Source organism: Mustela putorius, unplaced genomic scaffold (assembly GCF_011764305.1).
Source record: "Mustela putorius furo isolate JIRA1106 unplaced genomic scaffold, ASM1176430v1.1 tig00003845_pilon_pilon_pilon, whole genome shotgun sequence".
NCBI classification, from domain to species: Eukaryota; Metazoa; Chordata; class Mammalia; order Carnivora; family Mustelidae; genus Mustela; species Mustela putorius.
In genome coordinates this window covers 38,067,819-38,088,465 of record NW_025421998.1, presented here as the reverse complement: position 1 = coordinate 38,088,465, position 20,647 = coordinate 38,067,819, and the positions used below count along the sequence as shown (strand labels likewise).

The following is a 20,647-nucleotide window of genomic DNA, read 5'->3' as shown; positions in this document are numbered from 1 at the left end:
TATACAGTCTTTTAAAAGTTAAATAGCTTGTATTTTCCAGTTACTTTCCAGTTAAGTCTTAAATCCAACTTGAATAGGTTGTTTTGCAATGTATGGGGGGTATCTAATGTAATTTTTAAAAATACGGATAACCAGCTGTCCCAAAGCAATTTGTAAAAAACCTCCATTCTTTCTCCACGGATCCACCCATCAGCTGTCATAAAATAAGGTACACACACACACACACACACACACACACGAGTCTCAGGTATTCCTGGCCATTTTTCCTTTCTTATAAATTTAGGATCAGCTTATCAAGTTCCACAAAAATATCTGTTGTAGAAAATCTTTAGATCAGTATAGACAAAAATGACATTCCTTTCTACCACTCAGTTTTTTTTTTTTTTTTAAGATTTTATTTATTTACTTGACAGAGAGAGATCACAAGTAGGCAGAGAGGCAGGCAAAGAGAGAGAGAGGAGGAAGCAGGCTCCCCGCTGAGCAGAGAGCCTGATGTGGGGCTCGATCCCAGGACCCTGAGATCACGACCTGAGCCGAAGGCAGCGGCTTAACCCACTGAGCCACCCGGGCGCCCCCAACTCAGTTTTTTTTAAAAGATAAAAAAAATTTATAGTGAACAAATGTATATCCACTACCTATATTCTACAATTTCCACTTTACTACAATTTGCTTTATCATATAGCCGTCCCTCTAGTCATCCATTAATCCATTAATTTTCAAATGCCTTTCAAAGTAAGTTATAGACGCTTTACCGTTACACTCATGAAGATATTAATTTCATATATTTATTTTATATCTGGCCACTTAATCTTCTAGATGAATATTCATATAATCCTTAAATAAAGATACTTTTGTCTTTATATTTCAAATTTATATTTATTATTTGATGTTCTTTTATCTTCCTGCAATTAGAAAAGTCTCAAAAACAGACTTGAAAATCGTGGTGGTAGTTGGCATTCATGTCTTATTCCTAATTCTTATGCAAATGGTTTAAGATTCACTATTTAGTGGTTGATTGCTGGTAAGTAACCAATCATATTCAGAAAATTTTTTCTAATTCCACTTTTACTTTAACAAGTTTTTACTGAAAATTTCTGAAGAATTATACCAAATGCCTCTCGACTTCCATTAATATTATAACACTTTACCTTTCCTTTGTTGATATGATGATTTATATTGTTAGATTTTCTAATGTCAAACTATTCTTACATTTTCAGAATCAATACTACTACCTGATTATGGAATATAATTAACTTGCACTCCTGGATTCAACTGATTAGCATCATAGTTGAAATGAAGCTACATGCGTAAGATTTCCTTTTTCCACACTGGCTTTACTAGTTTTTAGGATACCAGCTACTTGAATAAATGATAAACACCCTACCTGGGATAACGAGCATAAAATAGAGCCTATCTGTTTTTGTTTTTGTTTCTGTTTTAATAGGTTAGGCAGAATTCAGTTATAAAACCACCTGGCTCTAGTAACTTTCTAAATGGAAGTGCTTATAAAAACCTATTTCGTGGTTCTGTGATTATTGATTTATCCAAGTTTTCCTCTTAGACAATTTGAATAGACTAATTTTGTAGAGAACTCCATTTCCTTTAGGTTTTTAAATCTACTGAGTTCACATACTATTTGTAAAAAAAAAAATTCTTTTAATCTCCGTATCTCCTTTATTTCCAATGCCACATTTTTTTGTGTGTTTGTTTCTCTATTTTCTTCTTACTGTGTCCTTCCAAGCGGCTCTTCACTTTTAGCTAGAATAATTTGCACACTGTTACAATATTTTGGGGGGAGACGGAAATTGAGAATGGGTTTTTCAAGATGGGATTGGGAGAGAGACAAACCATAAGAGACTCTTAATCTTCACAAAACAAACGGGATTGCCGGGATAAGGGGGTTGAGGAGAGGGTGGTGGGGTTATGACATTGAGGAGGGTATGTGCTATGGTGAGTGCTATGAAGTGTGTAAACCTGACGATTCACAGACTTGTATCCCTGGGACTAATAATACATTATATGTTAATAAAAAAATAAAAATTAAAAAAAAATTAAAAAAAAATAAATTCAGCTTATATCTCTTACCTGCTCCTATTTCTACGTTTTCCCCTACCTTTTAATTGTTCTGTTCCTATTAGTTTGAATATTTATTTATTTTCAGTCTTTATTTTTAATAATAAAGGAATTTAAAGCTATACATTTTCTCTTGAGCACAATATACTCTGACTACCAATTCGACTTTTGAAAATGTATTCTAAAGAAGTAAAAGTGTCCAGTATATGAGAATATACAAATGCTGAGGCACCTGGGTGGCTTAGTCCTTAAAGTGTCTGCCTTTGGCTCAGGTCATGATCCCAGAGCCCTGGGATCCAGCCCTTGGGCTCCCTGCTTGGCAGAAAGCCTGCTTCTCATTCTCCCACTCCCCCTGCTTGTGTTCCCTCTGTCACTGTCTCTCTCTCTCTCTATCAAATAAATAAAAATTTAAAAAATATACAAATGCTTCTTTCAAAGTGGTAAGCAAACAAGCAATATACAAAAAGAAATCTAGAATATAGCCTAAATGTCCACCAATATCAGAAGAGTTGTCTCAGTTATATTATAAGCTCTCTATATAAGAGTCTCATATCATTTAATTTGGGTATATTGCCTTAGAAGGATGTCCATAAAATATTATTATGTATAAAACAAAACTGCAGAGTCATGTGACTTGTATGATTCATTTTTGTAAAAAAAAAAAAGACACAAAATAAAGCGCAAGCATATTAAAAAGTACTTTCATTTTTACATCTACACACACAAACACACACACACACGCACGCACGTGCGCTCTCATGCAAATACACGTAATATATACTTACTTGTATTTCAGATGTGACCGATAATATAACCAACTTTACTTGGTTACTATAAGGAGACACATCAGACATAGTAGGAAAAGAATGAACCTAATCTTTACACATCTCTGTATCATTTAACTTATTGAATGAGAATTTATTTCTTCTGTAAATTAAAATGATGATAGTCTATTGATATGACTATGAAATTCTGGTATTAATTCTAGGAGCTTATTTTAAAATTTAATTGATTAATCTCTCTGTATTATCTTTATCATAGCTTTCCTGTCACAATTTGTGTAATACATCATTACTGTGAAAATTTCTTCTAAATAAAAACCAATTAATGGTTTAAAACTTATACTGCTTCATCTTCACATACACACACACACACACACACACACCACATATGTGTATAAATATGTATATGTGTATATGTAATGTATTTTTATAGATACTATATACATACATATTTTTACATATATATTATATACACTTCTTTTCCCCCAAAGTGAGTATGTTAAGTGTTCATTAAAACTCTGGGCTGCTACTCTACAAAATCTCTAGTAGGCCTCCTGAAGAATTTCCTTCAATAGTAGTAAACTTGTGGACAGCGAAAGAAGTAAAAATGCTAACCTGGTAGGAAAAGGTAAATAAATAAACAAACAAATAAATAAGATGGGAGAGTCATGGGCTCTTATCCCACAACATAAAAAGAAAGCAATATTAATTATTAGGTGTGAGAAGACAAAGGATTTACGACTATGACCAAAAAAAGCTGTTCATCTATTGTACAAATCAAGGAGTTAGTGAAGATAGACAAAACAAAATCAAAACAACAACAAAAATCAACAGTACCTTTTTCTTGTGGTGTTTTCTTGGTGGTGGCTTGATGGTGGTATGGAGATTCTTCCATATCATGATCAGATTTTGAAGGAGAGGAGAGTGAAGTGTCTCCCCAAATAAGGGAGGAAGGCTCCTTTTCTGGGCTCAGTGGTCCCTCTGGAAATTCAGCTATGTGGTCAGATGAGAAGGGCACACTGCCAGCCACTGGAGTGAGGGATGGAGTACCAGAATCTGATTCTGGAGAAGTTCTCAAACCCTTGGGCAGAAGTGATTTGGAAATGTGCGTGTGGTTATAGAAACTGTTTGAAGGCTGTTGGTATAAGAGATTATAAAGGAGGTTATGCTGCTGAGCATCAGCTCCAGGAATACTTACTTTGAAATCAGACCAAACTTTTTTAGTAAAAAATTTTCCCTTGAAAACCAATTTTTTTGTGGGTTTACAGATGAGACTGCATAGTTTATAACAATTCAGCATATTACCATTGTAGCTAAAACAGACACCTAAGACATATAGAAACAATTACTTGTACATTCCTTATTTCCCACTAGGTAAAACCAACAACTGAATATAAAAACACCATCACGAAATATGACAATAGGGATAATGTCTTGGGTTAGTTCATTGAATGAGTACAGAAATAAGCTGAATTACAATTTATCGAGTTGAGCAAGAATTTAGGAGACAAAACAGTGAACTACTCCAGCTGTTTCCATCTAGAGCATAGAATCTGGCTGCAGAAAAATCATCTTCAAAAAGCTGTAGGAACAAGGAGACAGCTCGACACTGCAAGTCAGAAATCAGTCAGCTCACCTTCCGCTCCAGACTGTCTTCCCCATCTGTTGAACTGACACTATCATAGAGTCTTGTCCTAGAGGGCCTCTGGCGTCTGTTCTTCACAGAGAGCTGGGCTCGGGTTTTCAGTGCTTTTGAATCCAGGCGCTCTGTCTCTGGGACTGCCTCATTCAAGTCTAAGGAAAGAATAAAGCAAAATAATCGGTGAGGGAACCTTTGGAGAGGATTGTCAAAGAGACCACAGGCCCTGATAACAAAAATCTTAAGGTTATCATTAACATCGGGAAAAAAATCGGTGGCAACCATGCCAGCCTGTCTGATATCCCCTGGGTAACAAACAGGTCTGTGAGATTTAGGAGAAATGTACAAAGCCTAATGGAAGAAACCAACACCAAAGGTGACCAAGGCAACAAAAGAAATCGGACATTCAAAGAGCCAGCGTGGTCCTCTGTGGTCTGCCTCTTACTACCTTTAATTTTGTGGCCCTAAGTCCAAGTCAGGACTCCAAGTCACCATTCCAAAAGGGAGAAGGAAAGGTTACCCATTGATTTATGTAGGCGTTGGATGAGGAAAAGTTCTCCTTTGGTTGAATTTATCTGGAATCCTGCTCCTTAAAAAAATGTAGTTTGATCATTAATCCTGTTTTATCTTTTTAGAATGGCAGTCATTATATGAAGTCATAATGTTCACAGAATTAATTAAGTGCTTCTGGATTTAAATTATTAAAAATAAAGCTTATAACTGAGTTGCAGAAAATTAATGTGTACTGATATTAATGGAATAAAACAATTCCTTACAGTAGCATTACTGGAGGAAATACCTTTTCACAGTGTTATTACGAAGGTGTGCCCTAAATATATTATAAAAGCAGAACAAGGAAGCATCTCAGGTTGTGCCTCTCTTACCTATGGAACTTTGCATTTGTCTAACAAATTATATTAAACATATTTTCCCTAGGAGATACATCCACTGAGTGACAATATTTACGAAAGGTTCTGACTCTTCATTTCCTGTATTTGAAAGAAAAGTGAATATTCAAAAAAGTCAGACTATTCAGGTATTTATAAAGGACAGCTAAATATTTTCTAATTAGTCATCTCTTCATTGTTTACATGTCAATGGAAGAAAAATAATCTCCTTGATCACTTTAATTTCTTCCTTTCAATAAAATCTAAACCTGCAGCTGCCGATTAAGAGTTCATTAGTTGTGATAATTGGGAGATAATCAACCTTACAAGCTCTTGTTTACATATAAAATGTGGGAACACCACATAGATGAAAGCAATAATATAATTAGACAGACTGTCATACAAGCCTGTTTCACAGTTTATCTATCTTGTATGTGGACTGTATCTTCTGTAACACAAAGCAATCATGCACACCGTCTCATGTGTTCCTCACAAACCCATGCGACAGAGCCACCAAGTTATGTTTTATCCTCTCCAGAAGTTGAGAGAACTTGAGTAATTCGCTCTCATCTGCATGGCTGGTGATGAGCTGCCATGATTTTTCTTATTTTTTGACTCTCAGGCTACTAGTCTGTGCCCTTCAAATTGAGCTAGGGTTAAACAAGTTATTAGAAAAAGAATTTTCCTGCCATTACAGTTCAAATGTTTTTCGTTGCAAAATCACATATAATGTGACTAATCTAGGAAATACATTTCTCCAATTGGCTACATATAGAATATACTTATTTATCTTCCACATATGTGTAAGAAAGCAAAAAAGGAAGACATGTTGAAAACTATAGAAAAAATTAATTCTCGGATTTCTTATTCGGTTGCTTTGTAACAGTGTTGGTTACTGGGTGATAAGAAGACTCAAGGAGGAAGCTTGTTCTCCTTTTGTTAACATGGCTCCTTTTGCAACAGAATCCTGGCCCTGGAGGACCCAATGTAGCACCCAACATCCAGAAATGCAGAAGCTACTCCACCACTAGGCACTGAAGAAATAAAGTAAGGGAACATGAGAGCTACTTATTAGCAGGGTTTCAAGGGCAGGGAATTATTCTGGGACTTCCAGCTCTGTTACAATTCATGAATTTGCCTGATACTCATATCCAACCACTTCCAAAGAGCAGTCTAGAACACCCTGCTTTATTATCAGCTAGCACTAGGTAGGCATATGGAATTACATCTATCAAAGATGAAGTCAGCTGGAAAAGAAGCACTTTAAGTCCACTGTCCAAGTGGCCAACAACGCACTGCATCCAATCGAGGATTTTTGAGGGCCAGAACACGAGGCTTTTAGCAGTGCTTCATGAATTACCAATCAGCAATTTATATATTCCATCCCGAGAATGAATGTTTTTAAGTAAAGAGCCAGAAAAATGGAGTGGAGTGGAGAACTTTCACTTCAACCACAGCAAGTCTGGAGCTAGCAAGCTACTTCGCCCTCAGGAGTGTTAGAGGAGGTGTGAGCGAGAGAAGGAAACTGTGTATAGGACTTACGTGGTTGGGTAACCAGAAGCTATCTTTTTCTATCATGTTGTTCAAGAATCAGAATATTGTAGCTCAAAAGAACCTTAGGGATTCTATCTCCGCTTTCCTTTCCAGTTAGGAAAAACAAGGCTCAAAGAAGATTACTGTTTACTAACTGCGTCACACAGCTAATCTATGGATGAGACAGGATAGAGCTCAGTCCTCAGAAGCCTGTTCTCTTGGGGCGCCTGGGTGGCTCAGTTGGTTAATCACCAGACTCTTGATTTCACCTCGGGTCATCATCTCAGGGTCCTGGGATCCAGCCCTGTGCCAGGCTCTGTGCTCAGCACAGAGTCTGCTTCTCCCTCTTCTTCTGGTCCTCCCTCTGCTTGCTCTCTCTCTCTCTCTCAAATAAACAAATAAAATCTTAAAAAAAAAAAAGTGCTATCAGCCTTCTGGAAGGTCATTTGCAACTCTGAAAGTAAACTTCACAAGTAACCTTGTGCCATCATAGAGTCTTTGTTTTAGTCTTACTTTATGTTCCAAACAAAAATACAGGTCAGGTTCTAACTTTGCAAATCTCCAGAAGTATATAGTATCTTAGAGAGAAACCTGAGGGATTTTATTTGGTTTTATGTTTATCCAAGGAGTAAAATTCTTACATCAAAAACTTAGCTGGCAGGGCACCTGGGTGGCTCCGTCTTCAAGCATCTGCCTTAGGATCGAGCCCTGTATTGAGCTCCCTGCTCTGTGGGAAGCCTGCTTCTCCCTCTCCCTCTGCTGCTCCCCCTGCTTGTGTACCCTCTGTCGCTGTCTTTCTCTTTCTCTGTCAAATAAATAAATAAAATCTTTTTTAAAAAAATTAGCTGTCAGTTTTGAGGATGACAATGTGGCAGAAGAAACCCAACCGGCTCCACATGGCTAAGTCATACGCTACTGAATGAAAGGGCTTAGGTGGCCATGTTCTCTCACTGTCATTCACTCTCAACAGAGACCTTAATCAATAACCTAACACTGCTTTTATAAAGCCAAGACCTGGGTTCTTCCTCTACCCCTTCTCTCCAGCTGTTGTGTTCTGTTGTCCATAAGAATCCAAGGGAAATTTCCTTTCCATTTCTCCTTTCCTTCTCTATTCCTTTTTTTCAGACCCTCTAGTCTCTGGGGGGGGGGGCTAACTCTGACTCAAATGCAGCTAGAAATAAAAAAGATGGGCAGACTGGAGTGGGCTAACAAATACAGACAGACAAACAGCAAAGATAATGAAGTGACTCATGACAGAGCGGTGCTGTGTGGGTGGGACTCGACCTCTGTACCTGCCTTTTAAGATCAGCTTCAATATTGCTTCAAATTGCATCCTTGAAAAGAATTTAATGGATTCGATTATGATTTTAGCAGCTGTTATGAAAAATGTTCTGTGAAATTAGGATGTTATATATCCTATCACACAGCAACAAGTTCCCTCCAGTAAGGCTGTGAGTCATTCCGTTTTTTCACTAGGTTGACGTTATTTTTGACGTAAATGGAACGCTGCCCACAGATCAGACAGAGATGGCCAGGGAAGGAGGGAATGGGGCAGCATGACATGGGGGCTGCTCTGCATTCTTAAGGGCACTATTCTCCTCAAAAACAGTCCTGCCTCTATGATCTCACTTATGCTGTTATCAACTACAGTGCTGAGCACTTGGTGTCAATTTAAAATTTGAACAGTAGCCGTTGATCACTCACAGTCACTGCACCTTCACATAAGATGGGCCTGCAGGTTTGGGGGTTGCTCTGCCCTGCGTTCAGGGGTAGATTTATGCATCTCAGAGAGGTGGTAAAAACTGTTACCATGACAGTGATCTGTAGTTAAGTCTCCCTCAAACAGAATCCAGATCGGCGGCTCCAGTCACTAAACTGGGCAATTTCTCTAACCTCTCTGTCCCTTAGCATCCGCAACTGCAAAATGGGCACGATGGTAACATAGCACTGAGAGTGGTGACATAGCCGTGAGGACCAAATGCATTCATCGATATGCAATGCTTTGAAGAGCCAACGGTTACGGCAGCACTCAACGCGGGCACTTACTGACGTGGAAAGGTTAGCAAGATAGTCTCACATGACTAAAGCAAGCTGCAGAACCACATGTACCTTCATTTTAAATATTTTTATAATTTTATAATTTATAATTGAGGATAAATAGATGCATGTGATTTAACATGGTACTGACGATGGTGGTGACCTCCAAAGAAGGTATCAGATTTGGAGATCTTGGCCAACAGGTACTTTAAACCTATTTGTAATGTCAATTTTTTTGTGTGTTATATGTAGTTTTTGTGTGTTTATATATTACTTATATATGTAAAATTAGTAAAAACAAAACAAAACTAAAGAAAAACAACTCGCACATTCAGTACATTTTCTTTTACAGACATCTTAATTCCACTCTAATCCGAGAGCTCTGGTGTTTTAGGACTCAGGGAATGCCCAGATCTTGTTACTAGTCTGGGAAACTTTGTCAAAATCCATGTGACTATCAGCCTGCCCCAGGTGAAAGGGCAGCCTGTGGGCCTGCTTTGCTGCTCTCCTGACGACCAGATGATCTGGCTTGATCGGGGCTCTATGGCTTAGCTTCCAGTCACTACTCTGTTTCAGCATGGCCCCGCAAAGATGTATTGAATCGGATGTGGTAATTTGAGAGCAAGTTACACAACTGCATCTCCTCTCATGACAGCACTTTACTTAAGAACACACCCGCAGGCGACTCTCACCCTGAACTCTATATTCATTTAGTTGCTTTCCTTATGGTTGCCTAAGAGTGCACACATTTTATACCCCAAGTATAAATTTCTGAAATTTTAGGAAGCTGATTCCTTACCGTTTCAGAACAAGCAGAAGATGGCTGCTTTTCCCTAATCTCTTTAGTAGCTCTGAGATTATTGTTTTATGAACTATACATTTCATTGGTTAATGTTGGAAAAATATTGAAGAATTCCCCCCACCTTTTTTTTTTTTTTTTTAACCACTTTGTCAATAAATGCAACCTCAAAACTATCTGGGTAGCCTTTGAAACATAATTTGGTTGTCTGTTTTGGTGTGTAACGCCTCTCCAGGTGCCGTCTGATGCCCAATATAGCCATCTTTCGCTTATGGTCAACCCACCTCCTGTTCTCAAGAGGGTAGAGAGGTCAGACTCTGTTGCCCCTGACTCTTTAGTAATGCCACTAGACCTGCCCCTGGACATAAGGGCTGCAAAGCAGGGAGAAAAAAAAAAAAACTATGTGAGAGTTCCTAAATTCCATTGGTATCATTTGCAACGCTTGCAAGAGTTGTTGATTCGGAGAACATGAAAGGATAATTCATGGTTAGACAACAGGGAAAGGCATTCAGTATCTTAGGTTTCCTTCGCTGTCAAACATCTGTGGAATCCGACAGAAAAGTCCTTAAATTCAGAGAATTATAAAATGTAATCAAATGGGCAAACTGGTTGGGAACTGCAGACTTCTGCGAGTAGGACCATGAGCTGGGTCTAGGAAGGTGGGATACGTAAACGCCCTCTTCTTGATATTACAGCATCCCTGACAACAGTCAACAATTGTGTAAATGTCCTCTTCTTGATATTATAACGTCCCTGACAAGACAACAGTAAACAAGCTTCTGTGTTGTTGTCTTTCAGGGCTGCTTATAAAAATCTCTGGATATTAGTAATCCCAAATATGCTAAGTATGCAACCCTCCCCCAAATGATTTATCATGATATAACAGTTTCTTTGATTACTATAAGAAGAATTCAGAGCTTAAGCTTTTGATAGGAAATAACCTCAGTCACTTGAAATAACAATTGTTGGCTTCCTTAATGGGAAAGTATCTTTTAACTATGGAAAGACTTAATTACGTACATACAGCATTAGAAGGGTTAAGGAAACTCAAAGGCTACACTACTTGTAAGTATAACTTAACAGATGCACGAGAATTTAAGTACTTGCAAAGACTGCCAGTCCCTAAAAATAGTATTTAACAAGGAAGTCAAACATAACAAATTTACAAAAGCAATTTAAAATGTTTGTAGGTGCTAATTAGCGAAGTTTTTAAATAAGAACTAAATATTATTCCGAGATCCCTTAACAATGACTTGCAAATAAATTTTAAAACTAGGTCTTTGATAATGTAGCTTGAATAAATAAAACATTAATTGTGAAACCAAAACAAATATCCAAATGACTTTTTGGTTAGTCTTAAGGCCTTTACTGTCATCACAAAACACACAGACAATAGAGTTTTCCGTGTACCTAAGTTCTAAGTTCTGTGTTTCTTAAGTTTCCTAACACATGGCATTTCCTGTAGGTTCTCAGACGTAATTAGTGTAAAGTACTGAAGTAGAATGTTATTTCATGTCCAGTGGGATTCAGTCATAACTTGCTATTAGTGTCCTGCATTCACAGAAAAAACCTCAAGGATCTCATAACTACTGAAACAATATGGTTAGAATATTATTCAGAGCCATACACACAAGATAATTTTCTGGTCCTAATTGCAGAAACAGCTGTTTATTTCTTGGTTTTAATTTTAAAGAGGCTGTGACACCATGATTGATCGTATTTTTCCTCTTGGCTGGTAGATGGCGTGCACAGTGAAATCTGTGGTCCACCCTGAGAAATTGACAGGAGTCTGCCAACATGCACTGGACTTAGAAACCACTCGTGCAACATTCTTCTTCTGTACCCTCCCATCCTGATTTCCCAGCCTGTTCTTTTAGTCAATTTTATTTTAACAGAACTATACAGCGTCTCCCAATCTGTATAATTACAATTTCATGGTGAACCCGAGGATTATCTATAAAATATAAGAAACACTTCAGAATACAGCTATCTTGGAAAATTTCCTCGAAAAGGAACTGTATCAAACATTCAGATTAAAACTGTCTTTACTTCCAGGGCGCGTGGGCGGCTCAGTTGGTTGAGCCTCTGGCTCCTGGTTTTTGCTCAGGTCATGATCTCAGTGTCTTGGGATCCAGCCGGGCATCGGGCCCTGTGGAGTCTGCTTGGGATTCTGTCTCCCTTTCCGCCCCCCTCTGCCCCATCCCTCTGCTCTCACACTCTCATTCCTCTCTCAAATAAAATCTCTAAAAAAAATAAAACTGTCTTTACTTCCAGATCATAATCTACCTTATAGCTGGATTCCAAGCGAACAAAGCAGTCCGGTTTTCCTAAAGTAGACAGAGAACTACTAAGCTTAAGCTCATTCAGAAAGAACAGCTTGTTTTCTATCAAAACAACTTTATACATCTTCTAATATTAATGCATACGCAGTAGGACTGTAGGGTCTGGTGACTTCTGTGAACTTACAAAGGGGCAGTGAGAAATAGGAACCAAGCAGAGTTGTCATTTTGCAACTGAATACCTCCTTCTGAATGCCTCCTTGATTTGGCAACAAAAGTCTTAATGACTTACACAAAGACAGATGCAAAACTTGCACAAAACTAGACAGGCAATTTAGGTGCTTTGCTTTTTGAGTAAGAGAACAGATTTTGGCTCTAATGATATGCCAGAAAACAATCAATAAGTATTGATTTCTCATTCATTTGGCTTGTTCATTAAAATTTTCCATAGTGATTTACCAGGAATGTTCACCCTTTAATTAGTGCAATTCAATAATATTTCATGGTCAAAATTATTTATTGGGGATTAAAAGTTACTGCAAATAATTTGTTCAGGAAAAAATGAAAATGATTAAAGTTTACCAAGAAATTATATCTGTATGTATGATAAATACAAGCTTGAATCCACTCCAGAATTCTCTCCTGCCCCCAATTTAGAACTAAACAATGTGACAGCATGGAATAATTACCTCATTGCTCTGTATCTAATGCTCTTGGATAAGACACTCTTGATAATGTAGTACAAGCATTCACTTTCCTTTTAATGACTTTCCATTTAATGAATTCTGGTTTTAATCATGCCTTTAACCTTATTTTACAATTCTGGGTTCCAACGCTAAAAGTGAATGCTTAATGTACTCTCAGCCTCCGTCAGGAAATAAATCAGACATGGTGGTAGGGGTCTAGCCCAGCTTCACATCCACAGGTATCGGGAAAGAGCCATTAACATTGAGGGCCCAGGGAACGGCCAAGGGGACAAAAACAACACATGATTACAGCCTCAAGAGAAAATGGTTTCTTAGAGGAGTCCAATGACCTAAGGAATCTCCTTATTGATATAAATGTCTCTTGGTGTTGACTTTCCTTCCCTTACTAAATCTTAAGTATTATAAGCCCCCAAAAGTCTTCTGTGGTTCCCCTCATTCTTAACTTTCAACTAAGCTATTTGACCATTCCTATTTTAATATATTTAATTTATAAAAAAGTTATATATATAAGTCACATAGAAAAAGAAGGAAAAAGACACCCATGTTCCTACCACCAAGGCCCCAAAATAAAATTGGTACTTGTGAAGCCCTCTCTATGCCTCATTTAGTCGTAGCCCCTATCTTTTCTCCTACCTATTCACAAAAGTATCTCTAAACAAACTACATTAATTTTGCTTGCTTTTTAAGTTTATATACATGGCAATGAACAGTATTCAGTATTCTGCAAATTGTCGTTTTTGTTTGCTCAACATTATGTGGAAAGGTATGACTAGGATTAATTCACCTTTTTCTGCAATTCTTATGAACAATATTGTTACGTATGTTTGAACATGTCTTTTGGTACATATTTGCAAGAACTTCCGGAAGCATATAAACATGCAGAAGCAAACTGGGTGGGCCACAGAATTTGCATATCTTCCATTTTACTGGATAATACCAAATTATTTCAGCAAAATAGCTGTATGACTTTTCCTTCATGCTGGCTCTCACATATTACTGTGAAACTTTATACCTGAAAATCGCTTTATTTTTACTAATGAGGTTGAATGTTTACTTATGTTTATCAAACTCAAGGTTTTCCTTTTCTGTGAACCGATTGCTTATGTGTTTGTCCATTTTTCTATTAAGTTAGTTGCATTCTTAGCATATTCTGAATAACAATCTTTATTCTTAAATGGGCCGCAAATACCTTCTTTCAAATTTTTGGCATGTCTTTCCACGTTCTCTAGAAAGATAGTACAGTATCTTTCAATGACCAGGTTTTCTTAATAGTAACTGTGGTCAAATTTAACAAACTTTTCTTATGATTTGGAATTTTTGTGTCTTAAATCATATCAATATTCTCCTACATCTTCTTCAAAGATTTAGGAACACGACCTTTCATATTTAAGGCTCTGATCCATTTGGAATTTATTTTATGAGTGATACAAAGTCAAATCCAATTTCATTTTTTTCCATATGGTCAGTTTTCCCAGCATCATTTGTTATTCCACCCTTTTCCCACTCATCTGCATTGTCAGTTCTCTATCAGTCTCGAATTTCCATGAATGGGTCAGTCTGTTTCTGGATTTCACTCAGCTACACTGGTCTACTTACTTGTCAATTGCTGAGACTACCCTATACTATCTTAATCGCTATTACTTTATAATGAATCTTGGCATCTGAGAGAACAAGGCTCTTTCACTTTGTCCTAGCTCAAGTATGTCCTGGTTATTCTGGGCCAAACTGTTCTTCTATATAATGAAATAACTTGTCAAGTTCTTTAAGAAAAACAAAAACAAAAACAAAAGCCCTGTTCAAATTCTCATCAGAACTGTATGGAATACACATGGGTTAATTTGGCTTTATGGCATTTTTGTAATACTGAGGCTTCCCACCTCTACCAATTTTTGCAGGTCTTCTTGAATGTCTTACCATGGCTCTTGAGCTACTTTTGCTAAGTTCATACTGGCTATCTTATATTTTTTTGTTGCTATTATAAATTGTTTGTATAAAAATTGCATTTTCTCTTTGTTAGAATTAAGTGATGTCTAATAATTCCTAGAGCCATCCATCCTGCCAAACTCTTATTAATTCTAATAATCTATATTCTTGAAGGGTATCAGCGACAATAACACATTGGCTTCTTTCTTTTTATTCCTTTTTTTTTTTTTTAAATTTCTTTTGTTTGTCTGGTACATGCTAGGACGTCAAGGAAAACATTGGATAGCAGTGGTTATAGCACATTAAGTGGCGAAATGTTAACAATATTTTTACTTTTAAAGGAAATTCTTGATTTTAACTTTCACCCTTCATATGATTTTTTTTTCATTCTATTTTATTTTACTTTCAGTGTTTCAAAATTCATTGTTTATGCACCACACCCAGTGCTCCACTTAATGCGTGCCCTCCATAATACCCAGCACCAGGCTCGCCCAACCCCCCACCTCCCTCCCCTCCAAAACCCTCAGTTTGTTTCTCAGACTTCTGTTTGCTTCACATATCAAGTTAAGAAAGTTCTAGTTAAAAACAAAAGAAAGTTCTAGTTTAATAAATTTTATATTTCTAGTTTAATAAACTTTTTATCATGAACAAGTCTTCATTAAATGTTTGTCTTCATCTAATGACATGATTATATAGATTACTTCTCTGGTTAATGTAAGAATTATATGAGTTTCTGAATGCTAAACCAACTTTGGATTCCTTGTATAGACACAAGTTGGTTATGATATTATACACATTATATATGTAAATGTGTATAAAGTGCATTTCTGGATTCAGTAATTACCTCTGTGAAGAAGCAGGTTTTCTGTTTTATTTAGTTTGTTTATTTATTTTTAAGGAAGAGAATCCTGGCCAGCTAACGGGTGTTCATTCTGCTCACCTCAGAGTAAAAGAGGAACTTTCTTTATTCCAGAACACAACTGTGTTAGACAGCTTAAATCTTATACAAATGTATTAACTTCATCTGCAACTTAACCGTTTGTTAAATATACAGATCTGTACTCCATTAGTTACACAGAAAACTGTACTTGAGGCATTTGCCAACGTGTATAACCTCTAATAAATTGCCACTCAGTATTTATTAAAAGCTCAGTTAGGGACCACAAGACCTGTAGTGTATAAAAAGAATTTTAAAAAGCCCAAACTCCAACTTTTTGAGGATCTTTATTATCTCTATTATCTTTATTATCTCTATTATCTATATTGGAGTGTGACACAGATCATACTCCAATTACAGAAGAATTTTCTTCAATACTAGTATAATTAACATAGAGTGATACATTAGTTTCAGGTGTTATTAAAGATTTTTTTTAGGGGTGCCTAGGTGGTTAGTTGGTTAAACATCCTACTCTTGATTTCGGCTCAGGTCGTCACCTCAGGGTTGTGAGATCAAGCCCAACATCGGGCTTGGGATTCTTTCTCTCACTCTACCTGTCCCTCTGCTCGTGCGCACTCTCTCTCCTTTCTCTCTCAAATAAATAAATAAATATTAAAAAAAATTTTTTATATCCAATTGCAATAGGAACTCATTTCCCCCTAAAAATAATTGTTATGATTTCACATGGAACCAATAAATGGATTTTTTTAAATTTAACTGGCAATACACTGGTAAGTATCAAATATTCAAATTTAAAATAGTGGTTTTAAGGCAGAGCCACCAATATTTTTTGATGTTTATATATTCTGTCATCATCTAAGAAAAATGTTTTAAATCAATTAATCAATCAATTGATTTAATCAATCAATACAGTTGCCCGAAGATTCAAAAAGAAGAGGAACCAGTTGAACGGGAAGCACATTAATGAATATTCATTCAGTCCATTCTTTTCTGCAAATATTCTAAATTGTATCTGTAGGTATCCAATAAAATGAATAGAACTTAATACAGGAAAAGTAACTTAGAAAAAAAAAATCCCCACTTGATTAATCCAAAAGAAAGAAAGAAAGCAGATAAAAAGAATAGAGATTTTTGGTTTTAGATTAGAAACAAATAGTAAGAGCTTAGCTTTAAACTCAACATATCAGTAAATAAATTAAAGAACTTTCTAAATGCATCTTAAAAATAAAGAATTGGGAAAACTTAAAAAGACTGAGAGATTGTAATAAAAAATAAACATCTCTATACTGGTACAAAAGACACAGAAAGTTTACAGTAAAAAAAAAATGATATCCCATACAAACACTAACCAAAAGAAAGCTGATACAGCTCTTCAAATACCAGACAAGGCAGATATTAAGGTGAATTACTAAAAGTAGAGACATTCTCTGATGATCAATGGTCAATCTACCAAGAAGATAGGACAATTCTAAACTGTATGTGCCTATTAACATCACCTCAGACCCACAAAGCAAAAACTGACAAAACCAAAAGAAGTAACAGGTAACTCCACATTTACAGGGTGAGACATACTTGAAACACATCTCTCTTTGAACATGGTTAAGAAATTTAACCTGCTATACATGAAAGAGCACCTGAGCACCAAATCAGATTAACGGACAGCTGAGTACATCATGTCTTATCCATACTCTCTCCAATAACTTAATTCGGTTTTACTGAACACTGCATTACATATTGGTGTGATGCCATTAGTCTACACTGAGGGTCACTGTGTGAAAACGTCCTAATAACAATCATCAGTGGATTTACTCTAAGGATATTATCAATATCAATATCACTGTGTGCTCCAAATTATGCATTATTCAATTATTTAATTCTACATACAATCTATGCTGAAAGTCTAGTCTTTCCTACAATCTGCCATCTTGAACCTTCAGTCTTTTTCTTCTGGCTCAGTTCTTGTTAGAGCTAAGGAACAGTAACTAACTAAAGGAACTAAGAATAAAAGGTTTTATATAATCCTTCCATGTTCACACTTTAGGGAAGATAACTATTCAGTGTTTTCTAACTAGTGGCCCACTAGGTGAGTAGATGGGTAAGAGAAAGAAGAAGGATTTGGTAGTAATATCCAAACCTCACAGGGATACCTGAACTACTTTCACAAACCCACAAGTGACCCAGTTCCTGTTATGCCTGAGAACTACTAATGGTCCCAGCGCTTATGGAAATAGCTATGACTTCTTCTCAGGCACTCAAAGCCTACTGTTACTCCAAGAGTATCCTGAAGCAGACCTTTAACATAAGGTCTCATTCTTTAACATAAGATCTATGAATCAGAAAAAAAAAAAATTATTCTAATTTTATTCATGTTTTTCCTCTTCTTCAACTCCCTCTCATCTCTTTTTTTTTTCTTTTTTAAAGATTTTATTTATTCATTTGACAGACAGAGACACAGAGAAAGAGGAAACACAAGCAGGGGGAGTGGGAGAGGAAGAAGCATGCTTCCCACGAAGCAGGGAGCCTGACATGGGGCTCCATCCCAGGACACTGGGATCACGACCCCGAGCTGAAGGCAGATGCTCTATGACTGAGCCAGCCAGGTGCCCCTCCCTCTCATCTCTTAAAATGTTTAACTCATCTATGTATTTGTCTTCAACCAAACCATTCACCTTCCTTGCCCTTTATCCTACAAATGACAGGCCTTGTTGTACGACTGGCAGGGACAAACACTGTTCTTTCTGTCTAGGAGCCATCCTTCCTCTTACAAGTGAGTGAGGCACTACACTTCCAGTATTCAAAACACTTTCCTAAAGGTATCATACTTATTTCTAACCTCTCAGGCAGGATAGTGATAATAATCTCCCTTCATACGTAACTTCTACCAATTAGTCCTAGTTTTTCTTTCATTATCTCTATGAAATATGCAGAGCCTTTCACAAGAGCCTTTACAATATTTGAAGCCATCCTTAAGATGATCCCGGAATATCTGAAGTGTGGGAAGTTCGAGTTGTTCAGTGGAGTTTTCCAGGGAATCTAATCAAACGAAGACTACAACCCTTTTCTTCCAAGATCTCTCTAACCGGTTCTCTGCTCTTACTCTAATCATGACTCAAATCCCTGGGCAGTCGCAGATACTTCTACTTACTTAGGGCTCCTGGATAGAGGACATACATAGACAGGCACTAAGAAATGACAACAAAAAAAAATGACAGGAGGGCAAAATAATTACTTTTCACATCCCGGAACACAGGTAAAACAATGTGTTCTAATTAATGAATAATAAGTGTTAATTAATAACTCTTAATAATTAGGTAATAATCCTTAATAAGGGTCTGTCATGGCTCCTGGCTAAAAAAAATATGTTATATTTGCTTTATGTATTATGAAAAAAGATGTATTAGAGCATATTAATGGCTTTGTATAATCACAATTTTAATGAGCTACTTAAGTAGGTTTGGTTTATAGAGAGAACCACACAAATAGTGCTCAAATAGAACTGTAACTATGGTAAATTTCTGCATGGTTTGAAAAATGATTTTATCACTCTGAAAACTTAACATAAATTCAATACCTAGAGTCACATAATTAATCCTTCCTCATCTGGGAAGCTCATTCGTAGAAGAACTTGATTCCTTGTGAAGAAACGACTGCATGTGGGCTCTTCCTTTCCTCCTCCTCCCCTTCTGCCCCCTACGTGCTCTCCTTCCATTCTCTTTCTTTCAGTATTGCATTCTAACAGAGCTTTTCAATGACTTCCATTGATAATCCTTTTGCTTCACTGAGCCTCAAGACCTAAAGATCTACTAAACCACTCATCTTATCAATAAAACACTCCAGTGTTCAGAAGGCAAGTCAAAACTGGACAGTCCACAGGAAGTGGGGAGAAAAGGCACTGCATCTGCGGGGCAGAAACTAGTAGAGCTGAGGGCAACTGCTGTACCCATCCTGCTGCCAAAAGGTATGTGGCAGGGGAGGAGAGGGGATGTTGAAGTGCCGCACAGCCTTTGTTTGGTCCTCAGTTTTACTTCCTTTTCTAAACCTCTAGGACTTCGGCGTTCCCTAGCAACAGAAGCAAAGGATCAATTTAGAAAAGTGCTTTTCAGAGCATTCCTATCTAGCTACTGACCAAGCCATTTTAGTTTATGTGATCAAGCAATTGAAATTCAAGGAGATTTATCACTGACTGTCCTCGGCAGCAAAACTGGAAGAGCAAGCGCTTGATATGTATGCTACTAATGTCTAAGATGACTGATTCTACCTCCACTGCACAAGCATGGATTGGTTTCAGTAAGAATTAGTAGTCTTCGCATCTCACTGTGAACTGACAGTGTTGCTAGGGAAACTGATAATTATGTGGCAAAATGGAGGGTGTAGAATAGGAAAAGGGTTCAGAAGAAATATAAGGTTTAGATCCAAATCAGCATGTTAATAGTAGAGTTTGTTGATCTTCTGTAGTCACATAATTTAATAAATACCATTAATTACATGTTTGACAAGATACAGATTTCTGAATGGAAACAAATGAACAGAAATGAACTGAGCATTGGAAAGCCACTGGTTTATGGATCACACCTGGTGCATGTCACTGCAGAAACACATATTTATTATAAACTACAATTAATTTAATGAAATTAAAATATTCCAAAAGGTGAAGAAAACATTGATTTTTTTTCTGATTTTTCTTTAGAAATCAATCTTCTAAAGTTCCTGATATAACAATTATAATCCTATAAAGGATTGATTCACCTCAGTGACAAAGACATATAACTTCAAAACACCTATTAGTATGGAGAAAAAACAAGCGTGACTATTTTTATATTATGCATAGTAAAACCAATCCAGAGATGCTAAATGACCTTCCTGAAGACACACAGCTCTTCAGTTAGTGGTAACGCCCTTGCTAAACATTCCTCTTTAAGCCACCCAGGAGTCAAGATGTCTCCATTATATTTATTAAGGAAAAGCCCAGCAAAAGGATACAAATGTAGTAAATGATCTCAAAGTTCTAGATCTCACTTTAATTTTAAATGAAGATTTCCAATACTCTTCATTTTTAATGGCTAAGAATGCAATTATAAAAGTTAATGATA

The 20,647-nt window shown here is 36.8% G+C and overlaps 1 protein-coding gene across 13 annotated transcripts in view; it reads right to left on the bottom strand.

The window, feature by feature from the left end:
• PPP1R9A (protein phosphatase 1 regulatory subunit 9A) overlaps positions 1-20,647 on the bottom strand; it is a 305,319-nt gene that overhangs the window by 31,439 nt on the left and 253,233 nt on the right. For 7 of the 13 annotated variants that reach the window (XM_045062718.1, XM_045062711.1, XM_045062713.1 and 4 more), the window contains 2 exons: positions 4,492-4,649; positions 3,693-3,990 (listed from right to left, as the gene is read on the bottom strand). In XM_045062718.1, coding sequence (XP_044918653.1) covers positions 3,693-3,990; positions 4,492-4,649 — 456 coding nt within the window. The remainder of the gene's footprint in view (positions 1-3,692; positions 3,991-4,491; positions 4,650-20,647) is intronic. The other 6 variants (XM_045062720.1, XM_045062721.1, XM_045062722.1 and 3 more) reach the window with 2 other exon arrangements.